Source organism: Gobius niger (assembly GCF_951799975.1).
Source record: "Gobius niger genome assembly, chromosome: 10".
Lineage (NCBI taxonomy): Eukaryota > Metazoa > Chordata > Actinopteri > Gobiiformes > Gobiidae > Gobius > Gobius niger.
In genome coordinates this window covers 12,576,071-12,599,489 of record NC_136861.1, presented here as the reverse complement: position 1 = coordinate 12,599,489, position 23,419 = coordinate 12,576,071, and the positions used below count along the sequence as shown (strand labels likewise).

The window sequence follows — 23,419 nt, the reverse complement described above, 5'->3', positions numbered from 1 at the left end:
GAGACAGAGGCCTATTTCAAGTCATTTGCTACCGCCATTTTGAAAGAGCAATTTTATACAAGGCAGTTATTCTAATTTACTGCATTGACAGACCAACAGAAGGTTTCGTCATCATTGTAGTGTGCTATAGATTGGTGCTATGTGGCTGAAAAAAGCATAATACCCCCTCTTTAACAAATGCTGAATTATGAATATACTTTTCTACTAAATAAAGATACAAAGACATGGAGAGGAGCAAAGTGGTTCAACAGCCCATAAATACATAAATAACGGAGAATGCTAACATGATGCTACATGTTAGCATCGGGCTAATGCTAACGGTTAGCTAGCACTAGCTACAACTGCCGTTTTTTTCACTTCTACTGAACAATTTGCTGTGAGAAAATATCCATATGGACCTGATTTAGACTTGACTTTATTAATGTGTTAAAAAACTTCATATTCTACTTCATATTCTGTCTTTGTATCTTTATTTAGTAGAAAACTATATCCATAATTCAGCGTTTGTTGAAGTAGTTTTTGAATAATTAGACAAAGTTTCGATTTTTCTCCAAATTGTTTCCCCCCTTAACTGTTTTCAAAAATGTCCATATATGGAGATTCCAGAGATGCCGTCTATACTAAAATATTTGTCATCTAGAAACAGAAAACGGAAAATCCTCACAGAAAGACCCCATGTGGTTCGGGAATCAAAACTCAAAACTTTTAGTAAGTCAGAAGGTCAGGAGGTCAAGACTCAACACTGGTGGGTTTTACTTATGAAAATACCACATGATTGATTCAGGAATAATGGCTGCCCAATACTGCTGCCCAACTAAGAGACAATATCGAGGAGAGGGCTAGTTTTTTCACATGCACATTCTTTATTGTCTAGCCCTGGCGAACAAAGCAGAGAACTATTGAGGAGGACATTTTCCATGCGTGCTCAGAAAGAGAAGTCGTCTATGTGCTCTGTTAGAGGTGGTTAGGGCCTGAAGAGCCAAACGTCTCCGGACACAGCTCCCGCCAATTTCCAAGTCCAGGAAACGCACGCGGGATTAATGGAGCCCACGTCCACGGCACAGCACTCTGTCTATAAGGGCTAATCACTGACACTATAGAAACCAGAGACGGGAACACTGGCGACCCCTTACAGAGACAAGCAACATGAGGGGTTTTAAGCCGTGTGTGGGCTCTTACATAAAAAGATAGGGTCTGGGGTATTCTTAGTTGCGGAACATTTCAGGGCCACAAATCGCTTTGGGTCATGAAATAACCTTTGATTGCAGGGTTGGGGTTGGTCAGAAATGCTGGTCGTTGATGCATCTTTGCAACATGAAATATGAGGTGGATTTTCATGAAACAGGCGGCGTTTTTTCACCCAGGTATGTGTCTCTGTGTGTGAGTTTCCATTGCTTCTGCTTTGGATGAGACTTACCAGTCCTACATACTGTTCCTTGCTACGCCTCATTCCTGCTTCTTGCAGATTTTCATCTTGTTGTCAGTTTTAGGCAACTCTCAAGTAGGGCTACATTCTTGGACAGAATAAACCTCTTAACCCCGGCCTTGAGCGAGTGCGTTTTCTCCAGTCCAGCTGTACCCAAATTGATAAGGTTACAGCCTATAGATACAGACAGCATCTCTGGAATCGCCCATATATATACTTAAACAAATGGTGAATTATGACTAAAGTTTCTACTAAATAAAGAAACAAAGACATGGAGAGGAGCAAAATGGTTCAACAGCCCATAAATACATTAAAAAACAGAGAATGCTAACATGATGCTACATGTTAGCATCGGGCTAGTGCTAACGGTTAGCTAGCGCTAGCTCTTTTCACTTCTATAGAACAATCTGCTGTGAGAAAATATCCATATGGACCCAATTTACACTTGACTTTATTTGTATGTGATAAATAAGTTCATATTCCACCTGTGGAATGGCTAAAAAGAGTGAAAAATTGTGTTTCCCAAAAGATGCTAATTTCCACCTCGGCGAACCCACACCCCCTTCTATGACGAGATGCCGTCTGTATCTATAAGCCAGACTAACGCCTCATTTGAAAGCTAAGACCTACAAAACTCATCTAAACTGATCTTTTTCCTCATGTTGTCATCACTTTTCTGTTGCTCTTTTTTTTGGCTTTATTGTTGTGTTTTCATCTTTGTTTTCGTCTCAGTTTTGTCGCTATTTTGACACTTTTTTCAAGTAGCCTTTACATTTGGGTAAACTGGATAAAACGTGATCGGTTCAGGTGGGGGTTAAAGGAATAGTTCATCGTTTTTCCATACTGAGACATGTTCTTACCTGAGCTTAGATGAGTTGATGCGTACCTGTCTGGTCTGTGTGTGCCCTCAGTCACGCAAAAAGACAAAAGATGTTGTCAGCATTTGGCTTCTCCCAGTATATTCCTATAGCTCCAAACGGGGTGAAGTTAGAAGCGACCAAGCTGTTCCACGGACACAAAGACCAGACAGGTACAAATCAGCTCATCTAAGCTCAGGTAAGAACATATCTCAGTATGGAAGAACTGTGAACTATTCCTTTAAGAGGTTAAAGCCGTGGTCCATTCAGACCTATCATATTCATAATGCACAATTTATAATGGTTGCCGGGCGGGGGAGGTGAGAACAATGTTGTGGGGCGGGTTAGAAACTGAAAATTTGAACCTACGTTTGGCTTCCTACAGTCAAAGCAAAGCAGCCACATCTCATTTAGAGTCAGGTCTAGATGCCATTTCAGCTGGGGGAATATTATGACACCCTGCTGACCATCACGTTTCCAAAGCCAACTCCTCACCTCAGAGCGTGTTTTAAGACAAGAGAGAGAGAGAGACATTGATTTATATATTACCTGTTTGCCAACCTTTTTTTTTTCTTTCTTTGATGGCACATTTTCTTGCTTTTTGCCTTTTCTCCCTCCTGTGCTTTACAGCTTCACGGGGGAAACTTTACACCAGGTATGGCTTATCTAAATGAGATGTAAATGAGCCCTATTGTCACTCAAAACTTTAGAAGCCGTTTTCTCTGCTAAAAGATATTCTGGGTGCCTAGCTTCAAATTGCCACAACTTCTCCAATCTATGAATCTATGTCCAGCTCAAAATGTCCCAAAACCGAGTTGTGTCCTCCATTCCCGTGATGGGTCACATATGATAGACATTCGTAGCGCCCAATAAACGGCTATGGACGATCGTAAACCATCACCTCTCCTATGAGAAAATGAATTGCTGGTCCCCAGACTAAATGTAACTTGTGATTTTATTGTGACCAGGCTATTAAACAGAGGAATGAGGGGAATTTTAATATTCAAAAGCAAAATGGATCGAACAGTAAACATCTGAATGAAGAAGGGTGTACAGTTTCAGCCCAAACTGCGGTTGATATTTATTTATTTATTTATTTATTTATTTATGAACATTTTATTAGAGGATCAGCCCCAAGAGATGAATCATCTCTATATAAGACCATGTCCGTCATATTTTGAAGAACCTTTGCAGCAACAGGGTTTATTTTCATCCAACAGACAAAAGAGAATTGGACAAAACGAGCCACTTTTGAGCCAATAAATGAGGACAATTTCAGCCCAAACTGCAACTCAATATGTTTTAGACCATGATTTTGGTATTTTGATGAACTATAACAGAAAGAAATGTTGAGAGATGTCATTATTTTTATTTTTATTTTTACATATGATGCCAGTTTGAATCCAGTGTAATGCTTCTCAATGACATTAAACCTCTTACCTTAACTTCTCCAGTTCGGCTATACCCAAATCTCAAAGCTTCTGGACTGGAGCTTATAGCCTGAGTGTAACGCCTCATTTGAAAGCAAAGACCTACACAACTGATTGGAACTTTCTTGTCGCATTGTCGCTGCTTTTTTGTGCATTTTTTTTTGCGTTTTGTCATGTTTTGTTCGCCTTTTTCATTGCTGTGAGGTCACATGAATGCACAGCTTTTAGCCTTTTAACACATTACAGTTTATGAGCTTGATATTATGTAACAATCAAAAACTTTACCTGTCATGCTATTCAAAACAGAGGAGGTGCTTCTGTCTAATAATGGGTAAACACCATCCGTGGCTTAATGTCTGGGCCTGTATTGTGCCAGAGCGCAGAAACAGGACAATAAATAGTGGAGCTGGCAAGAGACAAAGGCATCGACCCGTCACACGAACAGGTTCTGAGGAGTTCAGGAACATTCTGCGACACAAGCTCCACATTCTACCATGATCACCGCGGCGACCAAGTGTGTGACCTTGCAGCAATTTATACACTACTACTGCTACTACTACTGCTCAGTGGAGGACAAAGCACTCTCGTAAACACAGCACACACTTTGTAGACTTATTAAGATTAGAGTTTCACCAGCACCGGTCTTTTTGATTCATCTTGAAATATTCATGTGGGATTGGTTTACCTTGAGTTGGTTGGCGTAGTGTCCCAGTTTGATTTTGAGCAGGAAGCCGTCCTCCCCCACCTGGTGCTCGGCTTTGTTCTGCAGCTCCTGGATCAGACCGTCCAGCAGCCGCTTGGCCTTTAACTCCTCCTGGGGGTTCTCCAGGTCAACCGCATCCCTAAACACAGAAGGCAGTTGACTAATTTTACTGAAATGTTTAGTGATGCTTAAGTTCTGCTTTGTCCAGGTTTGAAGCTCATTTCCATCCATTTTGGTGATTGGCTGAGGACATTTCTGTCCAGTTTTAGGCTCGGTTAGTGCAATTAATGGAAGTATGATGACATGAATGAGGCTTTAACAAATAAAAAGGCGTTATTGGACAGGTCAGGTAGAAAGGGGGTGAAAAGCAAATTGTTGGAGCAAAGACCCTTGGTGGTCGTAAGCTGTTATTGAAGAAACTGCCGCCCTGGGGCAGACTGTCCATTTGCCACGTGGCTATAATATGTTGTTCATATCCTGATCTCTTATTATATCAGGGGCTTCTGATTTTTTTTTAATTTAAGCTGCCCCCTAGTGGCTGGAATGAGCATTCTGGTTATTCTTTAAAAAATCATAACTCTGCACGGGAATGGACGAGAGCAGGGGTGCCCAAAGTGGGGCCCGCGGGCCAAATTTGGTCCGCCGAAACAATTCTGCTGGCCCGCCAGAGAGTGACCTACTTTTGCGCTGCATGTGGTTAATACTAGCTCTCTTCCATTCATTCTCAATAGTAAATATGGATGCAGTACACCAGCGTCAAATTGGGGGTGCTGTGCTCACTGCTTTCTCAAAGTTAAGGAAACACTATTGTGGTATCTTGATATTTGTCAATTACAGAGCGTTGTAGCATCAACGTTCACAGTTTTCCAACTTTTATTGCAAAGCACATGTTAAAAATTGACTTAAAAAAGAATTGATGCTGAACTGACACTTTCAAAATAATCTTATGTGGCATTTTCTTTGAGTAAACGAATGAGGTAAAGTTACTATAGGTGCTGTAGATACAGGTGTTTTTTTTTTTGCACTAAATTGCTACAATTGTTGATTTTGTTTTACTATTTATTTTAATATAGCATGCTATTTGCATTTGCATCGGGAAAAAAAAAGTAAATATAAAAAAGTAACTTTATAATTTGCAGTTATATGTGTGTTTCTTGCTTGACATCGCCGTATTTGGCCCGCGACTCACAGGCACTTTTTAATTTTGGCCCTCGAAGACAAAAAGTTTGGGCACCCCTGGGCTAGAGACTTACTTTTCTTTTTACATACAATTAATGCTCTACGGGGGCAGGGGCCGGATTAAATCATCTTGCGGGCTGGATCTGTCCTGCATGTTTGACACCCCTGCACTTGACCATCAGCTGCTCTTTGGTGCTTTAGTGAAGGGTGGTCAGGTAAAGTCCTGGTTTGGACCTGCCTTGGTTTCGTGCTGGTCTGATCTGGAGTCAGTCCTTGTTTAAAACCTGATTTAGTAGTATAGAACTGGTCCACACATTCAGGGTAAACGCCAGCCAGAACACATGCTTTTCCTATTCTTTACAAAAGATGTGTGGTCTGGGATGAAGGGTGATTTCTTCAAATTCCTGATGAGCATGATTGACAAGCCTATTAACCAATCAGAAAAGCCAGATATGGTTTTAACTTAGCGTGTACTGACCAGAGCTGCCCCTCGATCCACTGGGACAGGTAGTGGCGCACCTCGATGGGGAAGTGCTGCCCGTACAGAGACTGCATCTGGTGCAGAGCATCGCCCTGCAGCTGCTGGGCCTGGATCCACACGGCCATTCTACTCCCTACGGGACACAACACAGGAGAATTCAATCACTTCACAAGAGACGTCTAGACCAGGGGTTCCCAAACTGAGGCTGGGACCTCATAAATTGACATGTATACAGGGCTGAAAGGGCAGAAAAAGACATTAAAATCAAGTTAAAAGATATAGATATAGAAATGTATCTCGTCTAGCTTGATTTTTTTTAAGCGCCTTTTAAATTGGTTTGATGTTTCTTTAACCTCTTAATCCCCACATGAATTGAGCACATTTTTCTCCCGTTTGGCTTTACCCAAATCTAAAAGCTTCTTCAAAAAAAGTGTCAAAATAAATAAACAAAAATGAGACGAAAACAAGGATGAAAATGCAACAACAAGCCACAAAAGAGCAATAGAAAAGGGACAAAAATTCGACAAATAGTGACCAAAATGCAACAATAAAGCAAGAAAAGGGTGACAGAAAAGTGATGAAAAAAGTAAAAATAAAAAAAAAATAAAAAAAATGTGTGATGAAAACACAACCAAAGTGCCACAAACCAAAAGAGAAAAATCCAGTGGTGTGCCGTCAGGGCCAGCAGGGCCTTCTCTGTTAGCCCTGGCCAAATGAAGAAAAAGAAGTGTAAAATGTCTTAATAGTATATATAATTTGTTATTTATTTATATAATGTACAGTTGAGTTGCTTATGTTGGTGTTGTTGAGGTGTAACTGTAATTTCCATCTCAAAAAGTGCCTCAAACACCTCTGGGCCTGCTGTACAGATTAAGATAGCCCTGTGTTGTCAGGACGCACTCATGATTTGACTGACAGAATTATCAGCCAATCAAAATTCGATGTACAATGGCAGTGCGTCCTCCAGGCCCTGCTGTCGCTTCCCCTTCGCTTTGTACCTGCCCATGGGCAAGATGTTCCAAAACATCAGAACAAGTGCAGCTCAACTAAACTGGATAGACAAAACATTTCTCCTGTGAAATGTCCGAACAAGGCCAAACTCAGTGGATTTGTTTATCACGGATATTTGCCGCCGTTTCCTCATGAAGAGCTTCAATAGAAAAGCAGTGGGAACAACAGCATAGACCACATGGGTCAAGGTTAAGGCCCGCGGGTCGCATGTTTTAAAGGCCCTTTGAGGAGTATGAATTTCTGAGCATGTAAAAAAAAAGTCTCTAGGCTATTCCTGTGCGGAGTTTGCTCACTCCGGCCACTAGGGGGCAGCTTAAATTTACAAAAGGAAAGAATTCCACACGTGTCCAGCAGAGCGCACTGACATAACATCAAGATATAAACAGCACATTATAGCCACACTAGCTGAGACCCGGCCTTTGGCCGGGCCTCGCTAGTCTCCACATTTGATATTCTGAGATTGTGAGTGATTACAAAGAAATGTCCAACCCGTCACACAGTTCAGCTGTAGACCAGTGGTTCCCAACCCATTCCAAAAACTATGGCCACTACAAATGAGTAAAAGAATGAAGGCTAAGAAAAATTTCAAACAAACTGCAATTGGAGTGTTTGATGCACCCGTGCTCCTTTCTTATAAACTACTACGACAATATTTTCGCTAAACTCGGGGAACAGGATTCAAGAGACAGTGGAATAATTATTGATAAATATTAGGGGTTCAGCTTTAACGGTTTGGTTCACGGTGCAGGACCCGTGGTTTGGTCCATCACGGTAGTGTACAATCAAAAAAATAATAAGTAGGTTTTGAACTGAAATAGCCTAATGATCGTTGTTAGACAGTATTTATAACCTTACAATAAAATTGGCAATGCGTTCAAAGCTGCTTTAGAATAAAATGTACCTCTGGGCTCACAATGCGTGAAAGCAAAATAGAAAACAAATGGTACAGCAGCAAAGAAAAAAAGAAAAGAAAAAAAACTACGCAGTGCAGGCCTTGCGCTCGTTGTAGTTTCATTTTCGCTTTTACTCAGACGGAGGATAAATCAGTCGGAGCAGCGCGTTTGATTAGAGGCTCGTGTTTGAGCAGGTTTTGGGCACGCACGCACACGCACACACATACACACACGCACGCACACGCACACACACACGCGCGCACACACACATCGCCCTGTTTGGATGCGCGCACACATACACGCGCGCACGCACACACGCGCACGCGCGCACACACACACACGCGCGCACGCGCACACCGCCCTGTTTGGATGCGCGCACACGCACGGCAGCACCAACCACGCACACACTCAGTACTGTCGCCAGGCTTCCTGGTGTTCCCAAACGGTCTCCCATCCCAGTCCTAACCAGGCCCGTCCCTGCTTAGCTTCAAAGTCGGTATGGGGAAATAAACATGGCGGTGCCCAGGCGGCGGCCATTGAGATAGCGTTTTCTATTATAGATGGTAAATGGTCAGTGGCTACAATAGTAACTTACTGCCATCGAATGTGGAGTGAATGAATAATGACTTCATGTAGAGAAACATGTGACACAGACTGATGAGGCATAATAGGTGTAAGCCGTTATTTATGAGGCCACAGTCCTATATATGCGGCCCGCGACCCGCTGTGGGGTCTGAATTTCGGCCCACGACCAAAACAACTTCGACATCCCCGGCGTAGATGCTTGGCCCCGGACAGGAGAAGAGTTTCCGAAGGTTTTTGCTACTTTTTTGTGCCTTGTTGACGCATCCTTTAACAAACAAATGCCACGTAAAAAAAGCTGTTTTATCCATACACCTATAGTCGATCAGTTTATATGCGTTCGAGTGAGTGAACCCAGGTTGCTACAGAAGGCCCTGACTGGTAAAAAGTAACTATGCGAGGAAGATGAGTTTTGTAGGTCTTAGCTTTCAAATGAGGCGCTACACTAGGCTGTGAGCTTTTACATTTAAAAGTAAAGCTGAACTGGAGAAAAAGCATAATTCATGTCCATGCAATAATAAAACATGTATACAAAAGATTAAGAGACAGCTATGCTCTTCAAGCAGTGTCTATAAAAGTGAATTGTGGCTAAATCAATTATCAGCGAGAAGAGAGAGAGTGAGAAAGATCGGAAAAACACGAGCAGAGAGTGTGAAAACTGAATTACGGCCGAATCAGCGAGAACGTCAGCGAGAAGTGAGAAAGGGGAAGGGGAATCCACACTTTCAATTCACCAAAAATACAAAGCATGTACAAGAATGTCTCACACGAAACCTGACATCATAATTTATGCTTTCACTTTTACTTCCTCATGCCCTTCTCTCTCTGTCTCTCTCTCTGTCTGTCTCTCTCTCTCTTGTCGCCGGCTGTTGTATCTCTGTGGCAGTTTGTTTGATGGTGCGGTTTTTAATTGGCATCTCCGGGCCACCGTAGTTTGGCTGCTCTTCCAGTCAGCGCGCCCACAGACTCGTTTATTCTGAAAAATGGCACAGCGAGTGTCCGTAAAGTGACACAGATCGGAGTGCGAGGGAAACCTGTGGTCACTCGGCGGTGGCTGTGGTTCAACAGCAGTGTGTGTAAAAAAACAAAAACAAAACGCCACGTCTCCCATGGAAACAAACGCGGAAATGAATGAAAACGATGTGAGTTTCTAAACAGAAAAGGCCAAGAACAGAATGAGGTGTGTGGGTCAAAGGCTTTGGTTATTTCTATTTCTTAGGGACAATTTTTCATGATATTTGTAGCACCACAGCGTATTCTATGTTATACCTATAGGCACATGCTGTGGCTCATTTGAAAGGGGAGACTCTAAGCTCTTCGTAGGGTAAACGGTTTAATTCTACGTGCCTCGGTTCTTGAGAAATCTAATCTAAACAAAGGCTAGTTTTGATCAAAATCACAGATATTTTGTGTTTTCTGAAACACTCTCCTTTCTGATTAACTCCTCCTCTCTGGCAGTAACGTTATGGGAAGAGACCAATACATTTTCAACGATCACGTTGTTGACACAATTTGACACATCGCGTGTTGCTGCAGATCGATCGCTTTTTATCACGTGTGCATTTAAACAGCCTGGGTCTCGGATTGAAGAGATAACCCGGATGTTTCTCAGCCGTCCTTGGACCAATTTTGACCATTTAAAAACTCAGAGAAATGTAAAAATCTCAACTGTTTTGATCCTTCTATACGAAGCTGCTCTGCTTTGTCAAACACGCTCCAGAGAGCGAGAGACAAGAATAATATATATAAAATGTCCAGATCATGACTTTTCACAAGTTTTTGATCGTCATTTATTTCAGCTCTGTTCATCACAGAGCTGCCAAAATCACACATAATGTGTATTGGAGTGTCTAGGTTCGTAAGAAAAAAAAACAAAACGCAAAAACGACTAGTTTTTGGCACTCAATGTGTTAAGAAAGGGGTTCCCAAACTTTTTCTATCGAGGGCCTGGACATACAGATGCAGCAGTGTTCGGAAAATAATTCAATCTAATTTTAGGCCAGTGGTTGCCGACCTCATTTGTCTTGTGTACAGTCATTTGTGCCACAAGCCATTTTACAATTAAACAAACAAAGATGACATTCTTAACATGTTGTGAATGTTTGGATGTTTGTTGTGGTCATTGTTGTCTTTGTGTATTTTTTTACTCACTGCAAATGAATTTCCTCACAGGGAATAGCTGTTCGGTTAAAATATGACTTGACTATGCTCTCCTGGTTTCAGAGTAGCAAAAGGACAGGGCCAGAATTAGAGGACTCGCTGACCCCACCGAGCCAGAATGACATTGCTCGTAGGTCGGACGCTCATGCAAGCAGCATTTGTGCCGCGGTCATTGAGGTTCTCACAAGTGGCGACGAGCACGAGAGTGATGTGCCCTGTTTGGCCTCGTCAATGCGATGAAAACAAAACAAAGGGGTTGGATCCAAAGAAACGTCTGCACCCTGAGATGAGGCGGACTACAGACACTACGGAGCCTGACGAGCTGCAAAAAATAGAGAACCAGCACTTCATTTTGGCCAATTAAAGCACTGACTTATCTTAACTCACGCGCAACAAGATTCACATGGATTTGTCCTTCTGTGGCTTTCCACAAGGTTTCTTTTTACTCCCATGGGTTTTTGTGATTTTCCTCACCATGACGGAGAGCCTAAGGACGGAGGCCCATGAGGCTCGTCACCACCTGCTGCTTATTTGGACACTATGTTTGCCTGAACTTTGCATTGTCTTGTTCATTGTGTTGTTTCATTGCTTTAATATTTGTACATCGGGCCAAACAAAACAATTTTTTGATTAAAGGATTGAAGATTTTAGTCTGTGTAAATCTATCAAAGGAATACTGTACTGGATGTTGACGAGAGCAGGACTGTTGGAATTATTTTTAGCCCTGTTCTAATAATAATAATAATAGGTCCAGTCCCAGTATTTTACAAAAAGCAACAGTGTTACATTTTGGTGAAACAGACAATACGGGGAAGATCCAAAAGCACAGTGCCCTGATATGTGCCCTCATATGTGCTCTCATATGTGCCCTCATATGTCAGAGGAGATTATACTGTTCCTTAAAGGTAATCCAGTCTTGTGCTAATGCTGCTAAAGCTAACCAACCGTGAACATTAGAACTCCCATCCAGGTGGTGTCGGGTCATTAGTTCAGAAGATTAACGACAGAGTAAACAGAAGAGAACCGAGTGTTACTGCATGTTCTGATGCACAATATGTATCGAGAAGTTTCAGCGCCTGTTGCTCCTGACAGGTTGACCAAGTACGCAGCACATTTTCCAAAGAGAGGATTCCAATCTAACTTTTTTGGACAACAAATCATCAGCTCAGTTTGGTATTCCTTCATTGTAGCTCGATTGTGTCTATGCAAAGCGTTTCGAAGCCAGTTCAGAGCTTTAGTTTTATCAGCCAGGGCATCTGTGCAGGGAGCAGCTGATTGGAGGAGGAGCGAGACAGGAAGCGCTCTGTACAGTTGCATTGCTCAAATTGAGGTTGACTTGGCTTCAGTCCCAGTATTTAGCATACTGTACATCATGTGGAAATGTGTTTAACTGGAAGGCTAATTTCAGTGATCATGTTCACAGCTTCGAGGCAACTTTCAGTTCTGGTTTAGTGCAGATCTGATGCGTTATTGTGAGCTGTGGTCAGCAGCATTTGTCAGGCCAGTTCCTGTACAGTGGTCACAGTTTATCTGTCAGTATCTATCAAAAGTGGTCAAAGAGTTGTTAAATTGCAAAAGGTGAAGAACAATGTTTCATTTCACATTGTGTTGGAGCAAAGAATGCAATTATGTACACATCAAATACTTTAGTTAACAGTCCTTGAGCTGGCCTTCTAGGGATATTTCAGGATTTTTGACATAGGACCTCATTTTCTGACATCGTAGAAATGCGCTAGCCTTGCATTAGCCTAGCGCCACGAAACTCTTCAAACATAAGAACTGCATGAATTACAAAAAAAATATCTCCAGGAACCAGTAACACTTTGGATAACTAGGAAATGAGGCCCTATGTCAAAAATCCTGAAATATCCCTTTAACGTGACCATGCCCACACTGACGGGATGAGAACACATGCATTCTGAAGAAATTAAACATTTTCCAATTCAAATCTCCAAAGTATTTACATCTGCGGTAAATGAACATACAGAGCACTTACCAACCTGTGCTTCAGCTCAGTGTACCATGTAGAGGCAGGAAACTCGAGCGAGGACTAACACAAACCCTGAAAGACACAGAGGGACGAGAAAGTGAGTCACTGAATGTTGGGAATCAATTCACAAAAATCCAAGTTGAATTAAGCAAATGAAAGTTTATTGAAGACACCGCCGCGTCATATCTAAATCCGCTTGAATCTTTAAGTGCAGATATCATGACAAAACATAATGTTGGGTTATAGATAAGATATTTTACATTTTATAATTTGAAATGATGTCTCTAAGAATTAAATAGCAACAGTGAAATACAGGCACTAGAGCTGGTGAAGACTGTGACTGGGGCTTCTCCTGCAGGCAACTGCAATGATGCATTTAAGAACTAAGTTTCAGTTTCGGTTTTGTGGCGTGGCGATCAGCCTCAGCACAGCGTGGTGAACACTCTTGCAGCTCAGACTGGCTCAGCACCGATATCATCATTGATTTTGGCCCACAGACTCAAAGAGAAAAGTGCATTTGTCTCCAGCAGGTTAGACAATTGTCACAGCCTGCTAACTGCTTGACAGCTGCAGTACATCCAGAGCGCTGACAAGAGCCGGGAAATACCACCATATTAGTCCAGTGCTCCGGTCTCTGGCTTCCTGACGCTCAGAGAATAGAATTTAAAACAGCTCTGCTTGTTACAAGACTTGTCATGGTTTAGCACCAAAGTACATCTCTGACATGATAGAGCCGTATGAACCATCTCGGGCCCTGAGAACTTCAGGGACGGGTCTCCTGGCGGTTCCCAGAGTCAGGACTAAACACTGAGACTGTGTTTCAGTTTCATGCAGCTGAAATCTGGAACAGTCTTCATGAAGGGCCTATCTCACCGGAGAGCGTTGCAGAGACATTGTGGAGACGCCCAGTCACGGCAGTCTCCGCAACTCGGACTGATTGCATGCACACAAAGGGCCAGTCACACCGGCCTGGAGACTAGATGGAGACTAGAGTTGCTGCTGGTCACGAAGATGTCTCTGATACGTCCCCAGGCAATAAGGGAAGTCTCCAGGTAGTCTCGGTGAAAATGAACAGGCTTGATTTCAGGTGAGTCATTTTCTCTGAGAGGTCTACGCGCTCTCAAACAGCTTTGGTAATGTTACAAACTTTGTTGTCCTCAACCTGTGAGACGTTTCTGTGACATCGCTGCAATGTCTCCGAGACCTGCTGGATACCAAAGACATCTCAAACAGTCATATGGAGTCTCTTTGAGACACATGGGGCCAGATCTTGTGCCTGGTGCATGAGGTGCACAGGCTTCTGGCGAACTGAGATTTCCTGAGTGGCAGAGCTGTAGCCTCAGTGCCTTTGCCACTTGTGAGAAGGCGTCGCAAGAGGAGGCGACTGCTCTGATGGGAGCACCGCTGACATTGTTTCCTCGTTTACATTGGCATGATAGGCTCTCACAGGTCAAACTAAAAACTTTATTAACCCATCGTGAAATAAACAATGTTCATGTCTCGAGAGAAAGAGCAACAGCCGTGCACTTGGTTTTAAATGTGAACAAAACAAATGCACATGTTCTAGGATGAATTATGGGTGCAATTGTATCCAGGAAGTACAGAATGAAGAAGAAAATTCAACAGCTTTTCCCAAGGAATACTCAAAACTTCATGAATGTAATGCTATTCCATTTATGTCTTTGACAGGGGAACAACGTTATGAAAGCTCAAAAAAGTCAAGTTTGCCTTATATGACCCCGTAAAGACTTGGAAAGAATCGACTCACCACAAAGAAAACTGACAATACCCCCTGCCCACAAACATTAACCCTAAGAAAATAAGCAAACACTTTTTATAGAGTGTAAGTGCCATAGAAAGATCGTTTAGTTTGAATAATCGATCTCAAAACAGACTCTGGCACTTGTATGACTTCCTGCTTAACTACTACCATTCGGACACACAAAAGCATGTGATTTAATTATACTCATTTATTTTTAAACCAGATGTTCTCTTGTCTTACCAGTAGCTAAAACAGTGTGTCATGTCAAAATATTTATGTCTAATCTCAAATGACCTCCAATAAGGACAGCATAGAAAACTGAGACTGTAACTCGTGATGTTTGATGTGTTTCTAAAAAGCGCTTTATTAAGCATTTCAGAGAAGGCCACTTTTGGACACGTTATTGCTTCTATGATGAGAGGTGAATGATATTGACAAAAAGTAACATCTCAACATTGTGGATAATAAAACAATTTTTGCACCTTAGAAACTTGCTTCATATGTGCATGGTATTGTCCAAGCAGTGTCTGCAGCTTTCTTTTTGGTGTCTTGCTATCATGGATGGCAGAGCAGTGGTTATAAACCTGAGGGCAGGGATTTCCCTAGAGCCTTGTCTTAAAGCAGGACTAAGTAACTCTTGCCCCTAGAGGCCATAATCGCAACTGCAGGTGTCGTAGCAAGTTGCGATTTTTCAACTTATGAATTGTCTGTGAGAGTAAATTCTACGCTGACAGAAAAGGCGAAGGGAGAGAGGGATATTGTACATTCAAGTATACAATGGAATTTTTTTTTTTTCAATCCAACTTGGCTGTAAATACTGTTCAAAGTGATGCTAGCCCGCAGTTAGCTTTGCCCATTAGCATGTTAGCTTCTTCTTCGTGATTCTATTAGTGTGTATTGGTGGCTCCGGTCCGGTGGCAGTCAAGTTGCAATTGTGGTTTTCTGGCCAGTGACACCAGGGGGAGATGAGAGACCCTCCAATCATCCCATAAACACTTGTATTACCCAACCACTCCGGGTCATGTGTTGGGGTCCGACGCAAAAAATCCCATGCATTTTAGTGTTGACTTTTCGAAAAAGTCAATTATTAAGAGTTTAATGGCACGACACCGGCTAATCAGCTATGTGCTAACTACCGACACTTGCGCGGGTATTTTACAAGAATGAAACAAATACTTGAAAATACGACAAAATCACTTTTAGAATTTTGCAGTTTACAACGTTTTAGACAAATCTTCAATGTTACCTTGTGTGTTTCATGTCTGTGAGTTAGCATATAGCTGATTAGCCGGTGCCGTGATGCTAAACTCTTGATAGCTGACTTTTCCGAAAAGTTAACGCTAATAATACATGGGATTTTTTATGTTGGACCCCGACACGTGACCGGGAGTGGGTGGGACTGTTGAGCTCTATTTTAAAGCTTTTTGAGAATTACTTTAATGGTTTGATGCATTTCTGGGGACCGTATTTTTGTACTTGGTGAAAGGTTGGAAATCACTGGTACAGAAGATGCACTTAACATCATTTTCGTGATGACTTTTTATTTTAGTGGGAACAATATTTCAACCAACTTTTAGGGTTGATGAAACAGACAAATATTTCTTTGCATTCTATTCGAGCACATGTTTTCTATTGTGCTGGAATAGAAAATTTGCTGAAAATGATCTATTCCTGCACATCCAACATTATATTTCTTCAACAGAAGTGCTACATCTGCATGATGCTGCCCAGAGAAAATAAACCGAAAACGCACAGTTTTAGTAAATAAATACAAACAAAAAACATAATGCAAACAATCTAATATGTTAAAAACAATCAACCAAGTCCAGTGCTTAATTTGTAGATTAGTATTTTCAGGAACACTCTGACTGTGATGGATTCGGGGAACAGGCCAAAACATTTGCCGGAACACTCTCATTAAACACCATTATATCAGACAAATCTTTTGCCGGATCCTCCTAAATATTTCCTGGATCCTTTACCCTGAAAAATCCCCCAAACGGGGGATCAAATTAAGCACTGACCAAGCTGACAGGGAGCCAGTGTAAGGTGCACAAAGAGCGGTGATGCGCTCACCCCTCTTTGTTTTAACCTCTTAACCCTCACCATAACGAAACGTGGTTTCTCCAGTTCAGATTTACCCAAATCTAAAAGGCCAGTGTAACGCCTCATTTGAAAGCTAAGACCTACAAAGCACACCTAAACTGATCCTTTTTCCTCGTGTTTTAACTTTGTTTACTTTTTTTTCCCATTGCTTCTTTTGGTGCGTTTTTGTCCTTTTTCTGTTGCATTTTCATCCTTGTTTTCATCTCATTTTTGTTGCTATTAGAAACTTTTAGATTTGGGTAAAGTCAAACTGGAGAAAATGTGAATCGACAGTAGGACAGGACGTCTCCCAGTGCCGATTCCCGAATCACCTCCGCTGTCATCCAGGCTGACCGAGTCCACAGCTTGAGTCCATACGCTGAGCAAATAGCATCGTGTTATTGCTTATGGGCTCCTGGGAAATGTCAATGCGGCGGTTAGCTTTGAAGTAACGCCGCACTTAGTTTGTCAACTCCCTCATAAAAGCCGGGCAGACGGATCGGACTGCGTGGCTGCTTTTATTATGATTGAATAGATTCATTCCTCAGTCGCTGCTGGAGATGAAATCGCGCCAAACCATCGGGAAACCACATGCGCAAGAGGCATCCAGACAAATATGCGGCCATCTTCATATTTCACAGTTTGTACTTTAGCTTGTTTTGAGCGCTCGTGGAAACAATGCCAAAAGAGCGTGTCGGGTCAAAGCTGGTTAAAATAGTTCAGCGTAGGAGACGGGAACAAGCTGCAAGGCATGAAACTTACTCCATTAGTGCCAGCTAAGCAGTTTAGTCATGTGTCCTTGCTAAATTGTATTCTCAAACCTTTCATGCAAATTCTTAACCTCTTAACCCCCACCTGAACCGAGCGCACTCTCTCCAGTTCAGTTTTACCCAAATCTAACATCTTTATCGTTGCTACGTTTTTGTCACATTTTTGTCTTGTTTTTGTCTCTTTTTGTCGTACTTTTTGTTTCTTTTTTCATCACTATTCTTCCTTGCTTGCTTCACCTTTCTTCCTTTCTTTTTTCCTCACTTTTTAGTCGCTTTTTCGTGTTTTTGCTTTTTCATCACTTTTTAACTTGTTTGTTGTGTTTTTGTCGCTCTTTTGCTGTTTTTGGTCACTTTTTGGTTGTATTTCATGGAGACTCAAGGGAAAGGGGCGGAGTTAAATGATTGACAACCGTCTCCATGGAGACTCAAGGGACAGGGGCGGAGTTAAATGGTCCGCTCAGAGCAGAGTGAGAGAAAGGTTGTATTCCATCCTCGTTTTCGTTGCTATTTTGACGCTTTGTTCAAGAAGCTTTTGGATTTGGGTAAAGCCGAACAGCAGATAAAGTGCTCTGTTCAGGTGGGGGTTAAAAGGTTATAAGTTTAGTGACTTCAAAGTGGACCACAGATTGTGGGAGGGGAGAAAGTTCATGTAGCCCTATCTGGTCACTGTGAAAGGGACTTCTTCTTTTCACTGTTAGTGGAACTGCAACTCTGGACTGGACGATATGGCCAAAAAAAAAAAAAAATCACAACTTTTTTTTTTACCATATTAATCGATCTCTTTTGATTCGATCTGATTATTTCACACTTAAAAGTGTATTATGCAACTTTTTATGGGACAAAAAAGTTTGATATTTGTGCGTACCCAGTGGCAATAGGCGCCAGCAATGGCATCTTTACTTTCAAATCACTGTTGTCTCTACAACGCTCCAGGATCAATTGTTTTGTAGGTTTTCTGGTGAGAGGCTCCGTCAGCAGTGAAAACCTTCCAAATAATTTATCCTGGAGCGTCCTAGAGACAACAGTGATAGAAAGAAAAGATGCCATGCCATATAGCCAATGGGTCACTGCAAGGTGAAATATGCACATATATATATATTCAATAAAAGCTCCTCCTCCTCACCTACAAATCCCTCCATAACCTGGCCCCGCCCTACCTCACAGAGCTCCTGCAACAACACTAAACCACCCGCCGCCTCCGCTCAGCCGACTCCAACCGCCTCACTCCCATCACCCACACTAATCGCCGGACCTTGGGGGACCGAGCCTGCTATTGCCACCCCCACCCTTTGGAACTCACTCCTACAGCCCATTAGAAACTCGGACCAACCTTCAAATCAGTCCTCAAAACCCACCTGTTAAAACCAGCTTTCCCATAAACCCCTTTGTTTGTTTAGTTTTATCCTCCATGTAAAGCGTCTTTGAGTGTCCAAAAAAGCGCTATACAAGTTTGATGTATTATTATTATTATTATATATCAACCTTTTTTTTCACATAAAAAGCTTCATAATACACCAATAAAGTAATACAGCTGATTCATAGTAGCCTGGCATCCAGACTAATCTCGGATGTTTATTAATTAAACAGGAGACAAGTCTGGCGACCCTGTCGTAGAAAACCTACTGCCTGAGGCGGAACTAATGTGGGACAACTGAAGCGCATAGCAGCCAATGAGAACATAGCGGATGTGACGACAGAAACAGCGACAAGAAAGTTTGGACATAAACAATGGTGCTCCTGCCACACGGAGTTCAATAAATGACTTCTGTCGTTTATGTCAGAAAAACTTAAGAATACAAGCATAGCGGAGCATTACGTGAAGTGGTTGCTTGTGTTGAAAAACTACAAAACAAAGGCGCAACAACGTGACGCCCGTTCAGGGAGCTGCTCTGATTGGTCGGTAGGCTCCATATCGCTGCGCCACTTCCTTTGAAAGCGCGCAATGGAGTGTTGCGAGACCCTCTTCTGTAAAGAAGCGGAGTCTGGTTGGCGAGACTAGATTCATAGAACTGTTTTGCATTTATATTTGAGCAGCGTCAGCTTCGTGGTTGTATAAGCTATGCAGCGGCGGAGTGATCTGCTAGAAAATAGTCCCTCAAAATATCTAAAAATATCTCCAGAAATCAACAACACTCTGGATAACAAGGAAATTAGTCCCTATGTCAAAAATCCAGAAATATCCCTTTAAGAATTTAAGTATCGCCTTGAATAATCAACTCCGTTCTTGCTTGTAAATGACACATGATTGCACCAACAATTGTCTGCTTTCCTGCCACATGCACATAGTCCATCCGCTCTCTTAGCCAATAAGGTCAAGGTTGGGGCAATGTCCTCCTCCTAAGATGACCTGCTCTCTTTCTTTAGATGAGATTGTTATACATTTAAACATCCACCTGCATTAACGCTCTCCTCAAACCATCACAAAGACTGTAGCCGTACAACTCGTTCTCTGCATTGTTTAAGGTGACAACAAACCCTTTACACGCATCACAATGAATGATTCTTCAGCTGTTTTCACTTGTCTTGGTAAGATTGATCCTTCCTTGTGTTATCAGTATTTGAAAGAATCCAGACAATGTCTTTCATCTTTCGAACTCTTTTGTTCCTAAAAAGATGGACAGACCTTTCTTGGCCGCTCTCGAAAACACACTGTCAAAACGCAGATCGTTTTGGCTCAATAACAAAATGGCTTCCCGGCAGACCGCACTTGCCCCCTTCCCTTTTGCTTTGGTTTTCGATGTGTCACTGAGATATACAGTTCAATTAGCATCAAGGTATAAAACATGGAACGTGGAATTGGTTTGCGGCGCATTGGATTTCCAGTTCGAGCAGCGTTTGAAGGCGAAATGAGAAAACATAAAACGATGGTGACAATTCACATAAACCAATCGCAACCTCATCCCACCGCACATTTCCAATGCAATCTGAAGAGACGTGCACATTATTTAACAGAAAAGAAAAGGTTTGGGGGAAAATGTGATATTGACTGTGCACATTCTACACATGTCCAGAAGCATGAAAACACTGAGAGGAAACTGAATCATAAACAGCTGAAGCAAAACAAGAATCACGTGCATTTCACAGTATGTTTGTTTGAGGTTGTTCATTTGAAGGTTTCACAATTCAAAAACATGAAGTAATTTAATGTGTTGGTTTTACTGCCTAAATAACAGTATTCAAGCTTTGGTTAAAGGCACACTGTGAATAATTTTGGTTTATACTGTTGCCAGTACAAAACTCCAAATAACCAGCGAGCAGTGGGTAATTGGAGAATGGCTTTGGGTGAGGATCCAACCTTTTTAAAGCTGCATTATGCAACTTTTATGTGGAAAATAATGTGTTGATGTTTGTGCTCATTTGACCGTGTAGTGACCCAGTGGCTGTATGAGTGGTCAACATGGCGCCTTTACTTTCGATCATGGTGGTCTCTAAAACGCTCCAGATCAATTGCTTTTAGAGCTGGGCAAATTTTTTTTTTTTATACAAAACTTGATTTACGATTCGATTTTTTCCCCCCATTAAAAAAAAAAATATATATGTACTGTTTTCAGTCAATAGAGGCCAATAATGACCAAGAATTCAGTCAGGACAGCAGGGGGCAGCACTACAGTTTTTAGCACTTGGACCAAATTCTGTCACACAGATAAATGACTTTTCATGATAGTATTTCTAGTTATAAAAAAAGAGTAATTTGGGTTTGATCCATTACTTTTTAAATAGGACTGTGTTTTTTGTTTGTTTATGTAAATTAAGTCACTGACAGATCTATAGACCCATTTTCAGTGAGTAAGTCAGGGATCATTTATAAAGTGGTACAAAGCACATGAGAAGAAATGTAAATTATGAATAATATGTATTATGCTAAAATAAAGGTTAAAAGTAGCATTTTTTCTTTTTTAAATCGTGATTATTGTAGTTTTTTTTTTTAGCAATATATTGATTATCGCAGTATCACGTATCTTATCGAATCGTGAGGTACCCAGAGGTTCCCACCCCTACTGCGTGTGCAGTGTGCAACAAAGATTGTTAAACATCCAAATTATTTATACTGTATTTGGATTGAGCTCATAAAACAACAAAACATCCTGAGGTAACTCTTAGTTGAGCATGTAAACAGTAACACCATTTGCCCATTAAAAATGGGCAACAACAGGAGGCTTGAGGCAAGCTCGGTGACAAGTGATAAACCCCCACCCGCGCACTAAAGACCCCCACCCGCACTAAAGCCCGATGGGGCGCTAGTTGCTGGAATGGCCTGGTATTTTCTTTCCAGACAACTGAGTTTTGTGAAGTTGGGCAGATGCAGCTTCCATCACTCAAGTGGGTCAGTGTCAGGATCCACCTCAGGACCCAGTAGGAGTAAGTAGGAAGTGAGCTCTGCTTCGATTCTGTCCTTTACTGACTGGAGGGACAGTGATGCAGGCGCTGCTTAAAGAAGGCAGCTAAAGCTTTCTTCTCTGTTCTCCTTGGCACATTTGTACAGCATTGGATTTGATTTGATACAGCCGCTACAAGGTCAAAAACGCACACGTATCAACTTAATAAAAAGTTGTATAATGCAGCTTTAAATCTCTTGGCTGCCTTTAGTGAACATCTCCATGGAGACGAGCTGGAGACGTTCCGCTACAGTAATGTTGAATTACAATGTGACAGTCAGGTCTTAGGAGGCGATCCGCTCATTTGTTTCTTTTTATTGGGCGACATGTTGCGCGGTGTTGCTTTAACGTGATATCAAAATTCGAACGACATTTCCTATGGTTGACCGAGCGCGTGTCAACAAACCAGAACAAAACAAAAGTGCTCGGCAAATCTTTAGCCCAAGAGCGAGTCTGAAAATGGCAATCCCATCTGCAGAAGACGGAAAGGTAAGCAGGCAGCCATTTTATAATAACACGGACAAACGAGGAGCAGAAATGACACATGTTGCACACCTTAAAGTGAGAGAGGAAAGAAAATCTACAAATCGCTCACGTTTCTGAGGTTTCACAGTTCACAGTGATTGGTTAAATCCACCTGTAACTGAAGGAAAAAGGACAGCATGTGCCATATACTGAACAGAAAAGCTTCCATTCATGACAAAACCATTTCTCTATAATGTCAGATCTTGATTACACTTTATATCATCAAAGTCACCCCGTACCTTCTTACGATTGACAGAACAAACAACCCAACATCAAACCGCATGAACTAAACCTGTAAAATGTAAAATGTGTTCCCTCTGTCTGTGCGATGACTTCATGCTTGGATAGCTTGTGATTTATCATTTTACAACATAATGTTATCAGCCCTTTCAAATGTCAAAGGCACAGCACATTCTAGACATAATTATGCACAACATTCACACCTCCTTTTTAACTTGTTTTTTTGTGCTAGTATCCCTACAATATTCTTCATTTATAGGCAAAATGGGTGAAGTGTCTTGCTCGCGGATACCAAAATATGTGAGGACACCAAGCCTGTGTTTAAGGGGCAGGTATTAAAAACACATCTAATCAACTTTCAATTTGACCATAGGATGTTCTTATTATTCTGTGAGGTTTGGTTACTTTATTTGTACCCGCAGGTAAATTTGTCATGCAATTCTGAGAAAAACTCGTCAAACCAAAAAAACACATTATAAAAGCTTGTAAGTGCTCCAGATACCGACAGGATGTGCCTTTGCTAAAGATAGAAACTTACAAACAAACAAAGTCAAGTCAAAGTCGGGTCCATATATGTAGCCTGTAGAGTTCGGGAAAATCCAGTTACCATGGAGATCTGCCATCTTTGGTTGTTAGCATACATTTTCCATAGACTAACATTAGCTAAAAACAGTATAAAAAGTGGAGAAAAAAGCAGTGGAACAACTTCGCTAGCTGTTGAGCTACTACTGGGAAACGCATTTATTACACTGTGGTGTTTAAGTGTTTTAATGTGAACAATAACTCCAGTGTTTTACCTTAAAATCTCCATTAGTTTACAATTGGTGCTAATCCAGTGATGCTTAGTGATATAACATCACATTCCCAAACTCTTTTGAACCACTTTGCTCTTCTCCATGTCTTTGTATCTTTATTGGGTCGAAATCTATATCAATAATTCTGCATTTGT

At 41.7% G+C, this 23,419-nt stretch overlaps 1 protein-coding gene across 3 annotated transcripts in view; it reads right to left on the bottom strand.

Annotated features, from left to right (window-relative positions):
- The window catches only part of stat5a (signal transducer and activator of transcription 5a), a 124,194-nt gene that overhangs the window by 31,800 nt on the left and 68,975 nt on the right, over window positions 1-23,419 (bottom strand). Inside the window, exons 2-4 of one of the 3 annotated variants that reach the window (XM_079564405.1) lie at window positions 12,719-12,784; window positions 6,074-6,209; window positions 4,399-4,555 (exon numbers count right to left, since the gene is read on the bottom strand). In XM_079564405.1, coding sequence (XP_079420531.1) covers window positions 4,399-4,555; window positions 6,074-6,201 — 285 coding nt within the window. In that variant the 5' untranslated portion in view covers window positions 6,202-6,209; window positions 12,719-12,784. The remainder of the gene's footprint in view (window positions 1-4,398; window positions 4,556-6,073; window positions 6,210-12,718; window positions 12,785-23,419) is intronic. The other 2 variants (XM_079564404.1, XM_079564406.1) reach the window with 2 other exon arrangements.